An 18,931-nucleotide genomic window follows, 5' to 3' on the forward strand; every position below is an offset into this window, starting at 1 on the left:
AAATATAGCCAGAAAACAGCGAAAGAAAAAACTGAGTAAATTAAATTTGCAGATGAAAAACGAATGGAACAACAATATCTGCAGAAACAACTTTCAGTGATCTAGTTATGTGCAAGTTGAAATCGATGATTTGCTTGTCTTGTGGTTTTGTCGTTTGAGCCCCTCTTAGAAACACAGCTCGCTTCGGACAGGCAATTTAACGGTTATTTTATCAGGAGTTCATGAAGCACGTAGGGATATGGTTGTGTTGCACAAGATTGTGGTTAAAATAGTAGGTTTTCCGCTTATTTTCGAGCGAAAAACATCAACATTGTAATGATACCGATCAGAGAACATTATAATCAGTTCAAAGCGTCCATTCAGAAAAAAGGGAGCGAAATAGTAAACTTTGTGATAGACCTAGAGGAGGAAGAGAATTAATGGGACACTGTTTTTAGTAAAAGTACGCAAAATTATTTAGATGCTATTGGATAGCTGTTATACATAAGAATATTTAATTTTCGTAGAGCTCAGCATGAGTGAGAAATGCATGGAGGTTTGTTCCCCTGAGTTACAATATTAATATTTAGAAGAAATTGTGATTGGTTATTTGATAAGTAAAAAAAAACAAGCAAACAAAAAAAACAAACAAAACAAAATACAAAATTAAAAAAAGAAATACAAAGTATATTATAGAAATAAAAATTAGTGTATTGATTATGATCTGAATTATTTAACACTTGAAGCCACTTCACTAAGGAGAGAAAAATTTAAGTACCTGGTGTTTTAGAAACGTTGTAGTCGTAGATTAGAATTATGGATCCATGTAAGTCTCCGAGAAACTGCGCACCTACCCCTCCCTTACCCCAACAACAGTCAACTGATAACAAGTTAGGGTTAATGTTGGGTTAGGGGAGGGGTGAGTGCGCAGTTGCTGTGATACTGACATTGATCCAGAGATATAAGATACTCAATATTAATTACAAGTGTGGTACGTCGTATAAATTGCTGCATCTTTCCCACGGAAAACGAGCCTTATCATTAGCGAATGGGCGAGATATGTATAGTCGTTTGTTGACAAGTAAGTTTATATTTTACAAGAAAAGGAGTGCTTCGTCACAGTGCATATGATGTAAGAATATTTGATTGCTAAAGAAAAAAGGTTAAAATGATTTATTCAAGAAGAGAACTGCTATTAAAATTATACTTATTTTATTAAATTAAGTAAATATTTTTGGTAATTAAACGTTTTCAATTTGTATGATCTTTTAATGGCAGTATTTTACTGAGGCTTTGTTGTAAGAAAAATAAAAAACTTTCAGTCTTTAGAATCTCCTTGTCATATTATTTCACGGTGTCAAGTAAGGCGTCTTACAATGCGAGGTTCACGGTGACTTAACGGTTAGCTCTTCGAGCAAAGTGTTAAGCGGAATAGGACTGGCATGAGCACTATCTGAGCGCTTCTGGTGCGTTATGAAGTCGGCAAAATTTTCCGCGCCAGGAGTCCGGATCGAAAGCACTAGGTTCGAGGTCTGGCCAGATCGCCACAAGTCACTATCCTCACAGTGCCTTGCCTCTTTCGGAGTGTCAGGGAAATCTGCATATCTGACAGAATGCTGGGGGCTGACTTGCGCTCGGCATGCGTGCGTTCGTAGACCATAGAAGGCTTTTCATTCGTTCACCTTTACAGGTAGTTCCTCGGGATGATTTCCATTCGCGGCACGAGTGTATCAACGCCCTCTAAGAAGGTTTGAGGCCTTAAGCAAAGCGAGCCAGTGATAGGTCTGCGGTCGCACTGATGACAATGAGGGCCTGCTTGCAAGCTAACCAACCGCCAACGGCCTTTGTAAAAGTAGAAACTGAAACAACTACAGGAAAAGTATTATGGTCGCTCTTTTTCTTCTCTTCGTTTCGGTTATGTTTATATCTTCATTTCCCTGATTAAATACCCTTGATGTCAACAACTTTGTTTCAAAACTTTTATTACAATTGTCTTTTGGGTAAGACTTTCAACCTTGTAACTCAACAAATATGACTTCAGTAAAGGGAAAATGTCCAATGCTGCAAGCCTCACAGCCGGATGCTCAAAAATTTAAAGACAGATCAGTAGAAATCAGCCTTGATTATTGATCATAGTTTTTCATCCATTTCATAAAATTTCAATTACATAAAATGCCAAGACTGCAAACAGTCCCTACTTTTTCGGCGCCCGTGTAAAAATAAAAATAACAAACAAAACAAAAAAAAGAGGGATGTTAGCAAGCCGCGCAGAACTCTGGGAGTGAGCGCACGGAAAGTGGGGTCCTTACGTACACCTCGCTCCGTGAATTCCGCGCGGCGAGCTGAAATATCTTTCGTTATTATTTTTTTTTTCAAGTGAGTTTCTTGGACTCTTCCGACGGACTTCGCCGAAAAGGAGGGCTGCTCGTAATCCTACAAGTCGAACCAGGGTCTTTCTGTCGATCGTCGTCGTCTTAGCATCAAAGAGCACAGATACTTTACAGAGCAGAGGTTACTGACGATGCCCGTAAGAACTCTTACTACCGTCTGTTTGGCCTCCTAGTAGGCTCGAGTGTTTGGGTTCCCCCCTTACAGCCTCTTTTTCGGGTACAGCCACCATGGGCAGCCACTCATGTTAATAGTTATTCAAACCCCTGCAGGGAGGCAAAGCAATAAGAAGGAAAATTCTTCAAGAACGTTTCTTCTTTGAGACTCTCTTGGTGTTACTGTAGGTGTGGTCACGTTGAACGAGCTCAAGATTTGGAAGAAAATCACCCTTGTCCCATTGCGTCTCGACAGATACCATAGAGGGTTTTATTTCCCCTGCAAGCTCTTCTTCAGTTTGGCACGATGTTTCTGAAGTGCTAGGTTTGTTTTGCCGATTAATGTTGTGTCCAAAGTTCATGTTCACGCGTGTCCCTTCTTTACACTTGATCAGAACAATCACCCACTTTTCCGTTTGCCCCTGAGTTGTGTTCACGTTATAAGTGATCATGGTACCGTTGGGTTCTTGTCCGTTGCAAATACTGGGTAATGCGAACACATCTTGGGTACCTGTTGGATGTTTTTGGTGGCTGGTACAAACGTCATTCTCGGTTTCTGTTCGGGCTTGCTCATTAACGGTGCTTAAGTCGCTCTCGGTGTCAGTTCCGATCTGCTTGTGGCTAATACCTACGCCATTCTCGCAAATTGTTCGAGTTTGATCGTTATCAGTGCAAGTATCGTTGTTGTAAGCTCGAGCAAACTCAGGCAGAAGAGACTGAATGCTAAATTCACCGTCTATATTTTCAAACTCCATCGAGGATTCGCGCTTCACAACTTGTGTGTTCAGTGGTGCTGATGGCTTCATGTAAAAATGTGGTCCGAGTAATTCTTTCAAAATCTATTAAAAAAAGGAAAAAAGAACGATTGTACAAGTGAATGAGCGAGTGAGTAACGTCACACAAATGTTCTTCTTCAGTTTGTCATCAATTACTGGTATCAATCTATTAACAACTATCTTAGAAACACCAATTGATTTCCATCACTTATTTGGTTTGAGCAATTACGTTTGACAAGAATACAAACATAAAAATTGTACAAATTCCTGATGCTAAGTTTGACATTAATTACAAGTATGTTATAAACATTTCCTTTTTCAAATGATCATTTAGCTGATATATAATGGTAATAATAATAATAATAATAATAATGATAAAAATGATACTAGTAATAATATTTATAATAATAATATTAGAGTATAACACAGAAGTTACTAGAGCTTTTGGATCATTCTGATTGGCTAGTTTGGAAGTGAATAGCAAGTATTATTCACCTTCAGTAGCCGATAAGACAAAATCACATGTCAAGAGTTTAATTTCAGATCATTTTTCAGTGCATTGAAAGAAATGCTGGTATCTGGTATCTGAGTGGTATATACTAAAACAATTATTTCCCTCTGTCAGTGTTGGTGAAAGTGCTGAATATTTAACTCCACTTTGAAGAGTAATTGTTAATTATGCCAATATAATAATAGCAATGGTGTTTACAATCATTATTAGTAACATCATTGTTGTTATTGCTTTGTTGTATGTCCCATGATATATGACAGTTCATCTTTAAGTCAAATTCAAGGTTATAATCAATAAAAAAAATGATAGCTAAAACCTTTAGCCTTTTCAACCCTACAGTACTTGTAAGAGAAATAAACAACTAATTCCTTTTTAACCCTTTAACTCCCAAGATCTGAGAGTCAATTCTCCCCAGCAGCTACAACATTTTCCTTTTAAATAAGTAACAAGAATTTGGTGTTAAATCAAGACAACAAATTCTACTTGATATGTTTGAGTATTCTCATTACCTGTTTGCTGGATAATGTATGGATATTGTGGGGAGAAGTGAGATGTTAATCACTTCAGGGAGTTAAAGGGTTAAGTAACATCGCTGAACTAAGATCATGAGAAGAAAGGAAACAATTGTCAATGGAAGAAGCTAATTCTCCACGTCAGTACTAAGGGAAGTGTACAGTAAAGGGTTGAAGAGAAAATTTTTCTAGGAAAAAAACTAGGAATCACAAAACAGGACCCGTTACCTCATCTTTTTCCTTTCTCTTTTTTCGCTCTTCACTAACAACTCTTTTCTTGACCTTGGACCTAAAATTATTATGACTGAATAATGTGGGAACTGATCCTTCTAACAGTGGTGGTTTTGGCCTTTGATCCATTAGCTCTGCCTGTGGAGCGAAAAACAACAATAACAACAAAAAAAATCAGAACATGGCTTGTCTGTCAAAGGCTTCATGCCTACTCAAGCTGTTATAAGAAAATCAGTCTAGCAGCTGCACTTAAAAGCTCTATTTTTAACTATTAGATAAATACCACCCTCAAATAAATGCTACCTTGAATTAAGTGTTGTAGATGGGAGGAAAATTACATATGAAAGCCACTGAGTGGCAATAAGAAATAGGCAAAAATTACATGTAGTTGGGGATCATAACTCACAAGTTGTTAGGCAAGAGTCTTGATGGAGCTTGAAGATTTATATATACATGCAGGCAATAAATTTAGAATTCAATCTATTCCGCGTGGGTTTGCTTGTACTTACAACAAAAATGCTTAAAATGCTAAGACTGGGAAAAATCAATCTAGTACTTGAGAAGCTTTTTGCCTGACCCTGATCCTGTGTCTCCATAAAAAAATAACAGCATTTGTTTGTTTGTTTGTTTTTGTTTTTTTTGTATTTTTCTACATATTTTTTTTTATTTTTTTCCTGTTTTTAAATACATTCTGCTCCTTTCCTAATCTTAATTCTGGAGATCCCAGACACCTTTGCACAAACACAAGGATCCAGTAACCTGCAACTTATTCATTGGAAAGTTGCATGTGAAATATGCATTCAAAATCAATTAACACTTTTCAAGAAGTTGTCATTATACATATGAAGGTTTCTCTCCTTTGCCAGGTTACCTCACACCAACTCACCCTCATCAAATATAACAAAGTTGTGCCCATCTGAACCAGTTTTCTACCAAATCTTTCAAAACATGGTTCATATCTAGCAATTTCATGATATACTTAGGTCAACCAGCAAACTGAATTAAAAATAATCACAAAATCAGTCAACCTGCACATACTGGGAAGCTGTATTACTCTCAGGCGCAACTGTATATGAATTACAAAGCCGCTATGTCACACTGTGAGGTCAACAGTGTGGTTTGACAGAATTTTACAGATATGTGAACAAACTAATTTAATCACCTTCCCTAAGACTATTCACTAACCTAAAAACTTCGGCAGCATTTAATCACAACTCTCTTTGAATTGTACTGAATTTTGTTGCATTGTCTATAATTGCAGTGAGTTAAACGAATTGACGATAAAGTGGAGCGATCTGACTTGGAAAGAGCAGCCCATGGAACAACGTAAACGAGCTCAATTCTGCATACCTTTATGTCCCTACCAAAGCACTCAGGTTCGAAATGATCCGAGCAAACGTAGCTTCTGTCCAAACGTAAAGGAAGCCTTGTCCTCCTCAAGTTCACCAACCATTTTTGCAAAAGCTCTTTGTCTTCGAGGGGTAATCTGTAAGAGGAAACCCACCGTTTTCTTCTCGACGTACTAATGTTGGTGCAACCAGTTGCAATACACGCCGAGGGCATTTTAGAAAAGGTACGAGAATTCGAATTTTACAGTAGGGAAAATTAGCGTCGAACGTTTAACAACATAGCGCCTTAATTTGCCGCACAAAAGAGGTTAATATGACGTCATTAAACTCGCTCCCAGGTTTTTAAAAAAATGGCGGCCCGCGGTATTCACCAGTAAATATTCATCGTTAGGTGGAGAGAGGATTTTAGCAGGGGGGGGGGGGGGGGGAGAGGTGCATTTGGTATCACCCAAAAATATTCACGGGGAACTATTACAGAAACGTATCAGTCAGTTAACTGCCAATGTAGGGGGAATCATAAGAAAGTCACAGAGCTTTTAGGGAGTCAGGTAAACTACTCGACTCAACCAAAATCTTCCAGCCCCCTCTCCCCCTGTCCGCGCGATAAATAATAAACGATCCCTGAAAAAGGAAAAAAAAATTCTGTTATTTAATAGAAAGCTATTATCTTTAGAATTCGTATTTAGTTATATATTTAATAATAATAATTATTATATTATTTAAAAAGTAGACTGAACAAACAGAAGTTGTGTAACTGATAAGTCTACCTGACCCTCCTAGGGTAAGTAAGATTTTATTTCTAATATGTATTTACTTTGTTCAGCGGTAACTGCCAATGCAAATTATCACTCCATTTACTTAACAATGAATGAAATACGTCCACTGGGAACCCAAACAACCTTCAATAATGCAACTGTCTCCATCTGCTATCAGGTAACGGACTGTTATCGTTTTAAATTAATCTCACGGTGAAAATGCATAGGGTATTATTCGGGATTATTCTTTGTGTGGTAACTGGTTGTTGGATAACAAATGTATCGCACGTGGCCGGAACACTCTCGAAGAAAGACAAGAAAAATAAGAAAGGCTCCGAGCCTAGCCGAGCGGTAAGTGAAGTTTTGTTATTGTTTAAGTGAAGCTACACTAAATGAAATAGATCCATGGGCGATCTCTTCTTCTAGAATCGAAATGGACTTGATAAAACAACATGGATATCCGAATCAGAGAGGTATTTCTGTCGTGAACAATTTTGCGTGCCCTGAATGAGTTGCAGACTGATAATCTTAAAACATTTTGTGTATGCATTAGGGGCTAACTTTAGTGTTAATGTTTTATTTATTATTTAAATTTTGTTCTTGATCTGGCTGAATATGGAATCGGCCCATCTTAATAAGGGACGTAAGAGTGAATTCTGAAAGATTCACCCTGATTTTTCTTATTTATTTTGTTATCTTTAAATTTTATTTGGTGAAATAAAATTGAAGTTACTGGTATTAGTGTGGTGATACTCAAACCAAACTAAATCAAGTGTTAATTAATGCAAAGTAAGTGAAACGAAAACTGTTAAAGTTTCACATAACAGCTGCAGCATGTTTTTAAATAAAAACGTTGAAATTTATTATTCAAGATCTGTAATTACTCTCTGAGAACCAGCCAGTTCAAATTCTGCTTTAACACAAAATAAAAAGCCAGATCAGTAAATTCCCTTACTGAGTCTTACTTCAATTTAAAATAAAAAGTGCACTCTTCACTTCACAATGTCTGATCTGAATTTTTCCTATTAGCTGCCATACTTTTCCTTGTCAACCTTTTCACTCCTAAGATCTTATATGGTAACTCTCCTTACTTACTACTATACAATTCTGATGATGTGAGTTTCGAGAATTTGGCATTGGATCAACTGCATGTTATAATCTCCTAACTGGTATTCTTGTTTGTCCTTATCACATGACTGCTTGATATTTTCTTGATATTGAGAAGAGAAATTCTATCATGGCTACTCATAGGAGTTTAACCCTTTAATTCCCAAGATGTCATTAGTAATTCTCCTTACTGCCTGCCATATAGTTCTTGTGAAGTTAATTTGGAGAATTTGGTATTGGATCAACTTATAATCCCCTAATTAATATTTTTCTTTATTCTCATCACTTGTCCGCTTGATATTGTGTTGATATTGCAAGGAGAAATTCTGTCTTGATCACTCATGGGAATAAGAGTTAAGAGAATTAGGATTCATATCCATGACCATCATCACCTGTTGGAAGGATGATGTATTGATACTGTCAAGAGGTATTGTACACAGCAGGGGGCAGTATACCAGACTTTATTTAATATATCCTGGCGAGTCAATCTGTAGGCAAAGTAAAGATCATTGTGAGGTGATGAAAACTTAAAATGTAAAGTCACAGCTTGTTAAAAGAAAGTACTTATTAGAATCCCTCAATTAGGCATGAAGGAGGTATTACTAATTCTTAAGAAACCGTAGTGCTGTAATAATTGGTGGGGGTTTAAATAATCACAAGTTGCTAATAAAAATTGGTTGGAGTGATTCAAGGTTGATGTTTTTAAGCATTAGCCCTTTGTTAGAGCTTATGACTTGCCCTGACAAAACAATTCCTTCTCTCTTGCCCTCTTTGTTTTTTTGTTAATTTTTTTTGATACCAATCAGGCATGTATTTGATACCAATCGGGCATGTATTTGATACCAATCGGGCATGTATTTGATACCAATCAGGCATGTATTTGATACCAATCGGGCATGTATTTGATACCAATCGGGCATGTATTTGATACCAATCGGGCATGTATTTGATACCAATCGGGCATGTATTTGATACCAATCAGGCATGTATTTGATACCAATCGGGCATGTATTCAAAAAGATTTATATATGGTGCTTGTAAGTGAAAAAAAAAAAGAGAGAAAGAAAAGAAGAGAAAAAAGGTGACCAAGACAGAATCTCTCCTTATAATTATCAAATGAATACAATATCAAGCAGTCAGATGATGATAATAAAGAATAAAGAATAATATCCACAAGAAGATTTTTGGTTGATCCAATACCAAATTCTCTGAACTAATGTGATTATAAAAATTGTACAGCAGATAGTAAAGAGATTTTACCAATGAGATTTTGAGAGTGAAAGGGTAAGCCATAAATATATTACATTATTTTTTGTATATTAATCTTTGTTTCATTTGATATTTGTTTATCAGGGACGTCCTGATTCAAATGTCACAGCACGAGGCTTAGTTGTGGAAAATCCAAGAACAAGAGATATCATCAAGTTCCACAGCTCATATTATAAAAACGTATCAGAAGTAAACTTTAATGGAGATGTCCTGGTATATGTTGCACCAGTAAGTGGAAACATCGATAATTATCAACAACTTATATCATGAAAGAGTTCTTTACAGCTAGCATACTGTTTTATCTACAGTTTTTATGTCCCATCAAACTTGGTATAAGTTGTCAATTCTGCCTCTTATGGAAGTGATTCAAGTTTTCTGAATGCTGAATGTTGAAAGTTGAAAGTTTGTTTCATAGCTCTTGAAGTTTTGATTGGATTTTGTGCTTTCCCAATGATATCTCATGCAAAGTGGCAAAGTTGTTGAAAAGATAAAGGTATAAAGGAGGGAAAGTTTCTAAAGAGACTGCAGTGCTGCATCAGTTGGGGGTATAACAAGATATTTTGGTTTTTCAACTGAGCTAATAAATGTAGTGCAGCCACAGTAAGGAGTTCTAAAGCTCTGGAACTTTTTATATATAAAATGCAGCCTGTGTCAATTGCACTTCTTTTTCACAGCTCTCTTTTTTAACTCCTACAGCTTATTACATGAAGGGAAAGCTAACTATTAAATGTCTAAAAATTTTCACTGATTTGACAGATCAGTCCAGTTCAGGGCTACCATTAATTGCGTAGACCTCACACCAGAGACCATACCCACCTATCCCAGGCCCTTAAACTTTTACCAATTGCATGATTGTTTTTGCAAAAATTAAATTATCACTAACATGAATGTCTTCCTTTTTTTTTGTGACCAAATTTTATCTCATTTTCCTTTTTTCAGTGGAACTCTCATGGTTATGATGTAGCAAAAATATTTAGCCCAAAATTTACTTATGTTTCACCAGTGTGGCTACAAATCAAGAGAAGGTAATGTCATTGTCATTCAGAGGTCTAGGTACAGCTAGGCCAACTCTGGCACTGGTCACAATATAATATTATTGGAAATATAACAGTGAAAACTGGTAGATCAGAATCTAGGCTTTTTCAAGTTAGACTTCATAGGTTCTTAATATATAAATGGTGTTTACCGTTTTATTGTAAAACTAGGCTACCTAGGTTTTTCATCATGTTCTTAATTTTTGTGTAAGAAATTCGTCAGGTGTGGGTGTGATTCTGCAGTGTATGCCAGCCTCATAGTGTCATGTTTTACATGGCTTACTTGTACACATATTCAGATATGCTGCACAGCTATGGATGTATTGACAGTTCAGTATTGTATTCTTACAACACTACTGGTGTTCTGCCTAGTTTTTGTTATCTTTTTGTATTACATGCAATGTACTGTATCAGATTTGAACAAACTCTAGACCTTCTAAAAATAAGAACTTGAATTGAGATTTTAGCCTTCAATCCCCCCCCCCCCCCAAAAAAAGTTGTTTTTAGTGTAAGATAAATTTGAAACTTATGCCAATTTCTTTTGCTGTTGTTGTTGTTGTTCAACAGGAAAACTGGTACCTTTTCTGTAGAGGGAGGCCATGACATTGATCAAGGTATTGAAGAACAACAGATCAACAGAGAAACATACAAACCGCAAACTTAAACATGTGGTGCACCTCCCTCCACATGTTAAAAAATCTTTGAAGAATTCTTGAAGCAAGAATTTTGAAGATCCTGTAAGATATTTCATAAAGATATTTGCCAAGATCCTTGATAGGATCCTTGAAGGTCCTCATGAGATCTTTCAGAATCTTGAAGGATCTTTGAGAGTGGTGGTATTGTGGAAATTGATTACAAAGGGTTAATTTTTATGAAATGTCTTGCTTATTAGGAGAGATTTAGTCATAGGTGAATGTTATGTTTTGTTTACTTTCTTTAGGTTGGATGTCAGACGTTAAAAAAGGAGGAAATCATGTTAAGATTGGTAAGGAAATGAAACTTAAAGTAAGTTCTTTAATTTCTTTAGTCATGTGGACAAAAACAATGGCAACGTCAAGAATGAAAACAAAAAACAGCTACAACAGTAAAAACATCGGTAATGCAGTCAAATAAATAAAAGAAAACAATTTTACTTTAGTTAACTCTTAAATCCCGAAGAGTGACAAACATTTAATTTCTCCTTAAAATATCACCCCTGAATCACACTTTAAAGTCTTGAGAATAAAGAAAATGATCACCAACTACAGACGATCTTGGTTGTTAAATAAAATTCTCCTCTTCAGCACCTTAGGAAATGTATAGAGAACAGTATGGAGAATATGCATACTGAGTTTTAGGTGTTAAGGGTGAAAAAGTAAGTTAACTTTGGTCCCATTTGTTTTCAGTTCCCAGAGTATTGTTTGACCAATGGACATTTAATGACTATCACATAATTTTTTCAAGTGACACTGCACTACAGTCCTTAATTGACACAATAGTCTCCTACCTAAAGGTGAGTGAGGAGTGCAATGCTCAAAAAGAATTGTGTTTAAATGGTTGCATACCTTGCAGTGAATTAAAAGGTTTTGGTCTTGTGTCTTCTGTCCTTAAATGAAAACCTACTCAGCCGCTAAAATGTATTTTTTTGCCTTATGCTTTACATTACTTTGACATAATTTAATATAGTGTGTACTGTCCATTGGAAGGGAGTCTGCTACCATTAACAATTTTTTGAAAAAAAAGAAGCTTCTTGCTTTTATTTTTTTTTTTGGGGGGGGGGAGTAAGAGGTAAAATATTTATTGGAAGAGAGATGTCTATCTACTCAGTCTATTTTTTTCCAAGCTAAATTAAGAACCAACAGGAACTGTAAGTTACATTACTGTCAAAAGTGATTCAAAATAATAATTCCAATGAATGGACATAATGATTTACATGACTGTATTCAATATTTATAGTAATAATCCAGGTACAGGCATTTTTTTTTTCAGAATCTTTTTAGATTTTTTCTTCCTCTTTCTTTCTTATTCGATTTTCTTCAGGGAAATCATTTTGATGGTCTTACTCTAGAAGTGTGGAGTCAGTATAATGGTGACACAAAAGAGTAGGTTTAATTTTTTTTTTTGACTGATATGTTTATTAATTGTTTGGATCTTCTGTCTCTCTGTTCTTCAGACATTCTGTCTATTTGTGAGCAATTCAGTCATTTATATGTACAGGCAGCCACTCAGAATTTTTTTATCACTCACTTTAACCTGTCAATCAATCAGTTTGAAGTTGGGCAGTCAGACATTAAATCAGGCAGTCATTCCGTGAGTCATTTTATGTTCAGTCACTGTGAGTCAGTCAGTTATTTTATGTTCAGTATCTGTCAGTCAGTCAGTGAGTCATTTTATGTTCAGTCATTGTCAGTCAGTCAGTCAGTGAGTCATTTTATGTTCAGTCATTGTCAGTCAGTCAGTCCCTGAGTCATTTTATGTTCAGTCATTGTCAGTCAGTCAGTCAGTCAGTCACTGTGTCATTTTATGTTCAGTCATTGTCAGTCAGTCAGTCACTGATTCATTTTATGTTCAGTCACTGTCTGTCAGTCAGTCAGTCACTGAGTCATTTTATGTTCAGTCGTTGTCAGTCAGTCATTTATATTCAGTATCTGTCAGTCAGTGAGTCAAACAGTCAGTCAGTGAGTCATTTTATGTTCAGTAGCTGTCAGTCAGTCAATCATTGAGTGAGTCATTTTATGTTCGGTTGCTGTCATTCAGTCAGTCAGTTAGTCAATTACTCAACCAGACACAGACAGACAAACTAACATCACCACATTATCAAAATTAGACAGATAAAAAGACACAGGTGGTCTAGTTTTCTGTCCATCAGTCAGCCACTTAGTACGTAAGAAAAGACAAACTTTCCTGACTAAACATCATTGCTGACTAAATAAGACGCCTAGAGGCGTTAACTTAGGTTGCGTGGGTCGTTATCAACAGTTATTCTGGTTTTACGTGGAAAAAATGGATTTGATGTTGAATCTTCAAAGTGCAGGAATGAAATCGAAAAGTAAAGACAAAACAAAAAGTAGACAACACGGGATATTATGTTTGGTCACTTATCCAAATAGTAACCCCAGCCATCAGGGACTAATTTCCATGTCGGATTACGACGACACTCACGCGAAATTTTAACGTGGTCTACCACAGGCATCCCAAGTAACTTACAGTGAAAACCTAGTTTAACGGAAATTGTTTATTTATCCATGACCTGTACCTACGTGTATGTCTTTCAGGGACTTGTATCTTCTGGTCAGTAAAATGGCTGACTCTCTTCATAAAGAAAAGCTCAAGATAATTTTGGTAATACCGCCTCCCTTTTATGCCGGGTAAGCTTCAATCAAAATTCAGTTGAACGGATTGTTACAGCAATTGGTTGATTGATGAAACAAGAGAAGATTAGGAAAAAAAACCCGCCTAATAGTTATCATCATTATCGATATCATTACCATGAATACTACCACTGTCATTATAATAGTCAAACTTGTCATCATCATTAGCCCTATGATTTAAAATTTATTCATTTATTAGCGATACTTCACACTGACATTACCACTATCATTGTGGTAGTCATTAACATCATCATTTACATTAATATTCATATCTATTTATTTATGTATATATTTATTCAACTATTGATTTATTTTGCGGTAATTTTTGCATTGTATCGCTTCCTTTATTTTGTTTTCCTTTCAGGAAGAAGCCGGGCTCGTTCGATAAAAATGACTTTGAATTATTAGCGCCAGTCCTGGATGGTTTTAGTCTGATGACTTATGATTACTCTTCTCAAGGGAGGTGAGTAATTGTTACCGCTGTGCGTAACTTTATTGGACTAGGAGCCGTCCTTCCTTTAGGATGAAGTCTGCACCACGTGTGCCATTTTTTTGTTCTTTGTTCTTACCACTTTTCGTCATCTGTGACATATTACTGAGAGACCCAAGGAAACATAATAAATTCGTTAAATACAATTATTTTTAACCTGCCCTATTGCTTTCTATGTAGGCCGGGTCCCAATGCCCCTTTACAATGGATGAAAGACTGTGTGCTAACGTTGAGTCCAGAGAAAGGAAAGCAGCGATCGAAAATTCTAATGGGCCTCAACTTCTACGGCCAGGAATTCGCAGCGACGGGAAGTGGACGTAAGTCGAAACAAGAAAAGGATAAATTAAAACACTCGAAATATGCACCAGAGACGAAATGATTTTCATCCTTGCCACTGGAAAATATTTTGAATGGTGGGACTGACCGGACTTTAGAAATAAAGAGTAAACTTATCTTCGAAAGTTGTCCTCAAATGTGCTTAAAATTTCGGTAATTGTGAAGAACAACTCCCTAAAAAAATTTGTCTACCGACTTACATCTGAACATCGGCTAGCAGTTTCAATCACACCTAATGGCCCACTGGCGGCCGATAGCAGAATCATTGTGTTGTGTTTTTGGGCAAGACACTTTAATTTCTCAGCCCGTCTCTTCACTCAGGAGTATAAATGGGTACCGGCGAATTGTACAAACAATGTTCAAGTTCCAATTTTTGCTGATTCTTCTCTTTTATTTTTTTCTCTTCTTTAAATACTTTGTGGTTCCGCAACACAGCTATTTTAGGATCAAGGTGAGTGAGTGGTGAAGAAATGTTGATTACTGTTTTATTTGCTTTGAGATGCTTGATTCGCACGATGTGCAAAGAGAGCAATTTTCAACGAGTGTCCCACGTGGTTTCACTTTACTTTATCACGTGGAAGGTCAAGTTATCTCAAGCTGCCAATTATGCGTCGATCAATTCGAAGCTAATTCCCGCCCCTCCTCAGGCAATTGAACTTTTAAAGAATTTTTTTTCCGTTAGGCAACGTCGGTGACCGTAACTTTCTACACGTTAACCAAGTTTTAAAACCTACACCTTGTAGACCTTTTCTTCTGTGCCATTTGCTTGCAAAAGTGAACTATAACCCCTTCCCCTCCCCCCTCCATATTTAAAGATGTACTGTAACGTTTTTACTCCGCTGGAGAGACTCTACACCACTGTTTCAAATTCCTCACCCTCACCAGGCAAGGTTCAGGTTTCCCTACCCCACCCCCCCCCCCGGCCCGAACGACGGTCAAATGCCGTTGCTTGACCTGGGAGGTGGGGGTGGGGGTGGGGTAGGGGATGTTGATGCTTCGATTGATCGGTGATTTAGATGCGAGACTAAAACCCAATTGAATATTAGTCTCTCTTGTTTTCCCGTGCTCTAGGGAGTAAGCTTATTCGTTTCCTTGTTTCTTGTTTTGTTTCTTTGTTACTAGTTCTCTTGTGTTGACTTTGGTTCTGACGAAGGGCTAACGCTCGAAACGCGGTCAGCTTTGGTGGTCAATTTACGTTATCAACTCAATTGATAATACAAAATTACCTTGTTATACTCTCTCACCGACGCAGCACAGACAGGAACTTACCCACATATACACATTTCCTTTCATAGATACATTGAGGTGTTAACAAAACACAAAACGGAAAAACTTACTTGGGAGAACGGAGTGGCGGAGCATTCTTTCGCTTTCACGTAAGTAAAGTCACCAATTTGTGCTTTGTATTCACATAATGTTGTTTCATTTGTTCTGATGAAATCCTACGGAATACGGAGAATATTGTGCGGCGGTGCGAAGGTATAAATTTTATTTTCGAGTGGTAAGAACAAAATTTCTCGATCGAGCACCGCGGGGGAATAAACGTTCCCTTTAAAGCGGTAATTCGAATCTTCAAGCCACCGTCTGATTTTCGTTAGTTAAAATGGATTAGAAAAGAGGTGTAAATTTTCTGGCGATTTTACTGCAGTGACCATTCTTTCTTCCCGTTTTGCAAGGTACTCGTCGGAAAAATTTATCGTCATGTGATGGTTTCCTTTATGTTAAGTCATTTGCTTGCTGAAGGGGATGATTTTACTTCAGCTTTAGAACTCGCCAGGTTTTGCTGACAGTTCTCACGAACAAACGTGCAAAAAAGGGAAAAGACGTCATTACGCGTTCATGATTTTAAGTTAAAATCACAAAGTATTCTCTCGAGAGGCTTTCTTCGTACTTGATACTTCGGTGAACTTCGTTACTATTCGGTTAACAAGTCTGGAGGAGATCGTTATTTTGGTCGGTGAGTTTACTGCGATACTCGGGAACGAAACCTCCGAGTGTCGCCGTACGGAATCATTGTGGAGAGTGAGATCTTAAATTGGCCTTCCAAATAAAAAATTTCTCACTCTTAAACTTCCAACGTCATATTTTACAGTGCTGCTGGGACCCACCACTCTGTGTTTTACCCAACGCTTAAGGTGAGAGATTGTTGTTGGTGTTTGAACCTACGAGTTACTTCTCAGCTTCCTGACTCGTGCCCACGACAAATTTCTTTAAGCTACACTGAAATAGATTTTAGAGAAAATTTGTGTGGAAAAATGTGATGTCATTCATTGAATGACACGGGCCTAAACGGAAATAGAAGACTCTCGAGTACTCCCAATGGGAGTCGAACCTACGACCTTTCGATTATTACTTCGGATGCTCTAGAAAACCTATGATAGGCTTTGTTGTTTAAGTAAGTCCATGGTGACGAACCTCTTGCATACTGTTAGGATAGGATTGTCGGTATGTGATGCTATTGTGTAGTGGTGATATCCATTAAGATCATTTAAGCCTGAACTTCCTAAAATAGGAGTATCGATATGTGATGCTTTTGCGCAGTGATGATATCCATAAAGATGATTTAAGCCTGGGTGGTGTTTTCTGGCTTTTTACTTGGTGTAGAAGACACAGTTGACGTAAGGCAATAGAAAACAAAAAGACAAAGAACGTGACGTGAAGAGTCGCGTGTCTTCTACAACAAGAAGGAGCCTGTTTTTGAGTTTATTTAACATACCACAAATGAGTTCCGTTTCATTTCCTTGTGTCTTAGTCTATTCAAGTGCGACTGGATCTCGCCAAGGAACTTGAAGTTGGAATCTCCATCTGGGAGATCGGACAAGGGCTGGACTATTTTTACGATTTATTCTGAAGGCTTATGTTTACTTCATTACATTTTAAGCATCTGTGAACAATATAACAGCAACAAAAATGTAATAAATTATTCATATCAGACGTGTGGGTTTGTTTATTTGTTTTTCAATTTTTTTTGCGATTTCTAGACGATGTTTAAGCGATACTTTAATTAGAATGATGCATCCAGGGCTATTGAGAGCCGCGACGTATGTTCTCGTTTCCTTGATGAGATCTTCGCAAATGATTGTTTTCTTTGAGCGACATATCGTTTCAGCTCAATAATTTGTCGCTGCAGCTCAGCGATATGTCGGTTTACGTACAGCGTAGTGACCGTTTGCGTGCGCAAACGCATCCTTCGACTAAATGTCATCGTATTTCCACTTCAACGTTCATTTCAGGCGTTAACGCGCGTTTTACACACGGGCAATCGCGATAGTGCAATGAAAAGTTAATCAGCCTTCAACTTTTACGACGGTTTTCGCGCTTGAAACAAAACACATAGTATTGATTTTACGTAGCAGTGGACATTGCCTACGCACGTTTGCTTTACGTAGCTTTTACGTGAGGAAAAATTTACGCGACACCAGAAGTTCATCTTAAGATCGGCGGAATTTCTATTAGAATTACACTTCCTGTTTAGTAAGCAAAGACTGTGCATACTATTCGAATATTTTGTGACGTTAGGTAGTTTGGTCGAGTGGAAGTTGGAGTTTTGAAGGTTTATCAAAGGCATGTGTGGGCATCACCCAGAGAAGCATGTTTTCGGGGAGTACATTGAAAGAAGGGGAAGGGAGGGCTTGTGAAAGAAGAACTCATCAAGCATGCGACTAGCCTTTATTTTGGACTCCATGCTGTCTTACACTAGAAAAAACAATAACCTTCACATTAAAAAAAAAAAAAATCGTCGTCTCGTTATCTCAAAAGTTGCCTGATCGCATTGTTTTCTTATTGAGTGAAACATAGCACTCTTTGTGCGACAGACAGCGTACCTGAACTTTCTTTGTGCATAACTTTTTCTTTCATGCTCACAAAAACTTAAGTTGTGGTTAAATTTACCGAACGCGAGGACAAGGATCTCAGAACTTTAATAAACTATTTCTTCTAATTTTGTTTTAACAAGGCATGTAACAAAGACGAAAGCGCCGATGGGGTCACGCACTGATATTTCTTTTCTTTGCTCAATTTTTGCACGCACCACAAAAACTAAAGGGTGTGCGTAGACTTCATTAGACTGGAAAACATAAGTTTAGGACTTTCAAATTACCCGCCTTTTCACAAGACAATCAAAGTGCTAAAAACAGTACAGTGTTTATTTCAGCTCTTTCAAAGCCGCTTAATTAATTCATTCCAGTTGTGCGTGTTCATTCCTTTGCAAGTGTTTCTTCCATTTGCTTCACGGCTTGCTCGATCAGTCGAGTAGAATAGAATAGAATTTGGAATGAACCCTTTTTACCCTAAAAACATAATTATGTATATTTTTCGCATTTCTCTCTGCACATTTCCCTTGCTATTAACAAGGAAAATTTCCAAAGCGATCAAGAACGAATCATTTCCTTTAGTCTCGTTACGTTAACTTTGATTCAGTGACATAAATGGCAGTCACAGTTCAGAGTTAAAAGGTCAAAGGACAGGATGGAGTCAGACATGTCAAAGTTCGCCAGCCACTTAAAACAAAAGAGATAGATAACAATTCCACACAAGAAAACAGTTTTAATATATTTCATGGAGCTTCCTCAATGATCTTTACACATTTCGTCTAATAAACAATGGGCAATCCATACGATTGCAATATTTTAAAATTTAAATACATAATTTTTCGCTTGTTTCCTTTATAAAGAATGCGTCTCTTTAACA

General features: G+C 37.1%; 2 protein-coding genes across 2 annotated transcripts; one reads left to right on the forward strand and one right to left on the reverse strand.

The window, feature by feature from the left end:
- Nucleotides 1–1,965: 1,965 nt before the first annotated feature.
- On the reverse strand, nucleotides 1,966–6,192 carry LOC131770584 (THAP domain-containing protein 5-like). Its single transcript, XM_059086304.2, has 3 exons — nucleotides 5,903–6,192; nucleotides 4,550–4,690; nucleotides 1,966–3,361 (listed from the first exon to the last, which is right to left on the reverse strand). The coding sequence occupies exons 1-3, from the start codon at nucleotides 6,113–6,115 to the stop codon at nucleotides 2,669–2,671; spliced, it is 1,047 nt and encodes a 348-aa protein (XP_058942287.2). The 5' UTR covers nucleotides 6,116–6,192; the 3' UTR covers nucleotides 1,966–2,668.
- Nucleotides 6,193–6,755: 563 nt separating this feature from the next.
- Nucleotides 6,756–17,176, forward strand: LOC131770580 (chitinase domain-containing protein 1). The gene is made up of 14 exons (XM_059086299.2): nucleotides 6,756–7,007; nucleotides 9,117–9,260; nucleotides 9,972–10,057; nucleotides 10,634–10,680; nucleotides 11,007–11,051; nucleotides 11,452–11,558; nucleotides 12,086–12,147; nucleotides 13,321–13,413; nucleotides 13,781–13,879; nucleotides 14,087–14,223; nucleotides 14,678–14,693; nucleotides 15,538–15,618; nucleotides 16,335–16,377; nucleotides 16,995–17,176. The coding sequence occupies exons 1-14, from the start codon at nucleotides 6,876–6,878 to the stop codon at nucleotides 17,091–17,093; spliced, it is 1,191 nt and encodes a 396-aa protein (XP_058942282.2). The 5' UTR covers nucleotides 6,756–6,875; the 3' UTR covers nucleotides 17,094–17,176.
- The last annotated feature ends 1,755 nt before the right edge of the window (nucleotides 17,177–18,931 follow it).

Source organism: Pocillopora verrucosa, chromosome 5 (assembly GCF_036669915.1).
Source record: "Pocillopora verrucosa isolate sample1 chromosome 5, ASM3666991v2, whole genome shotgun sequence".
Classification (NCBI taxonomy): Eukaryota; Metazoa; Cnidaria; class Anthozoa; order Scleractinia; family Pocilloporidae; genus Pocillopora; species Pocillopora verrucosa.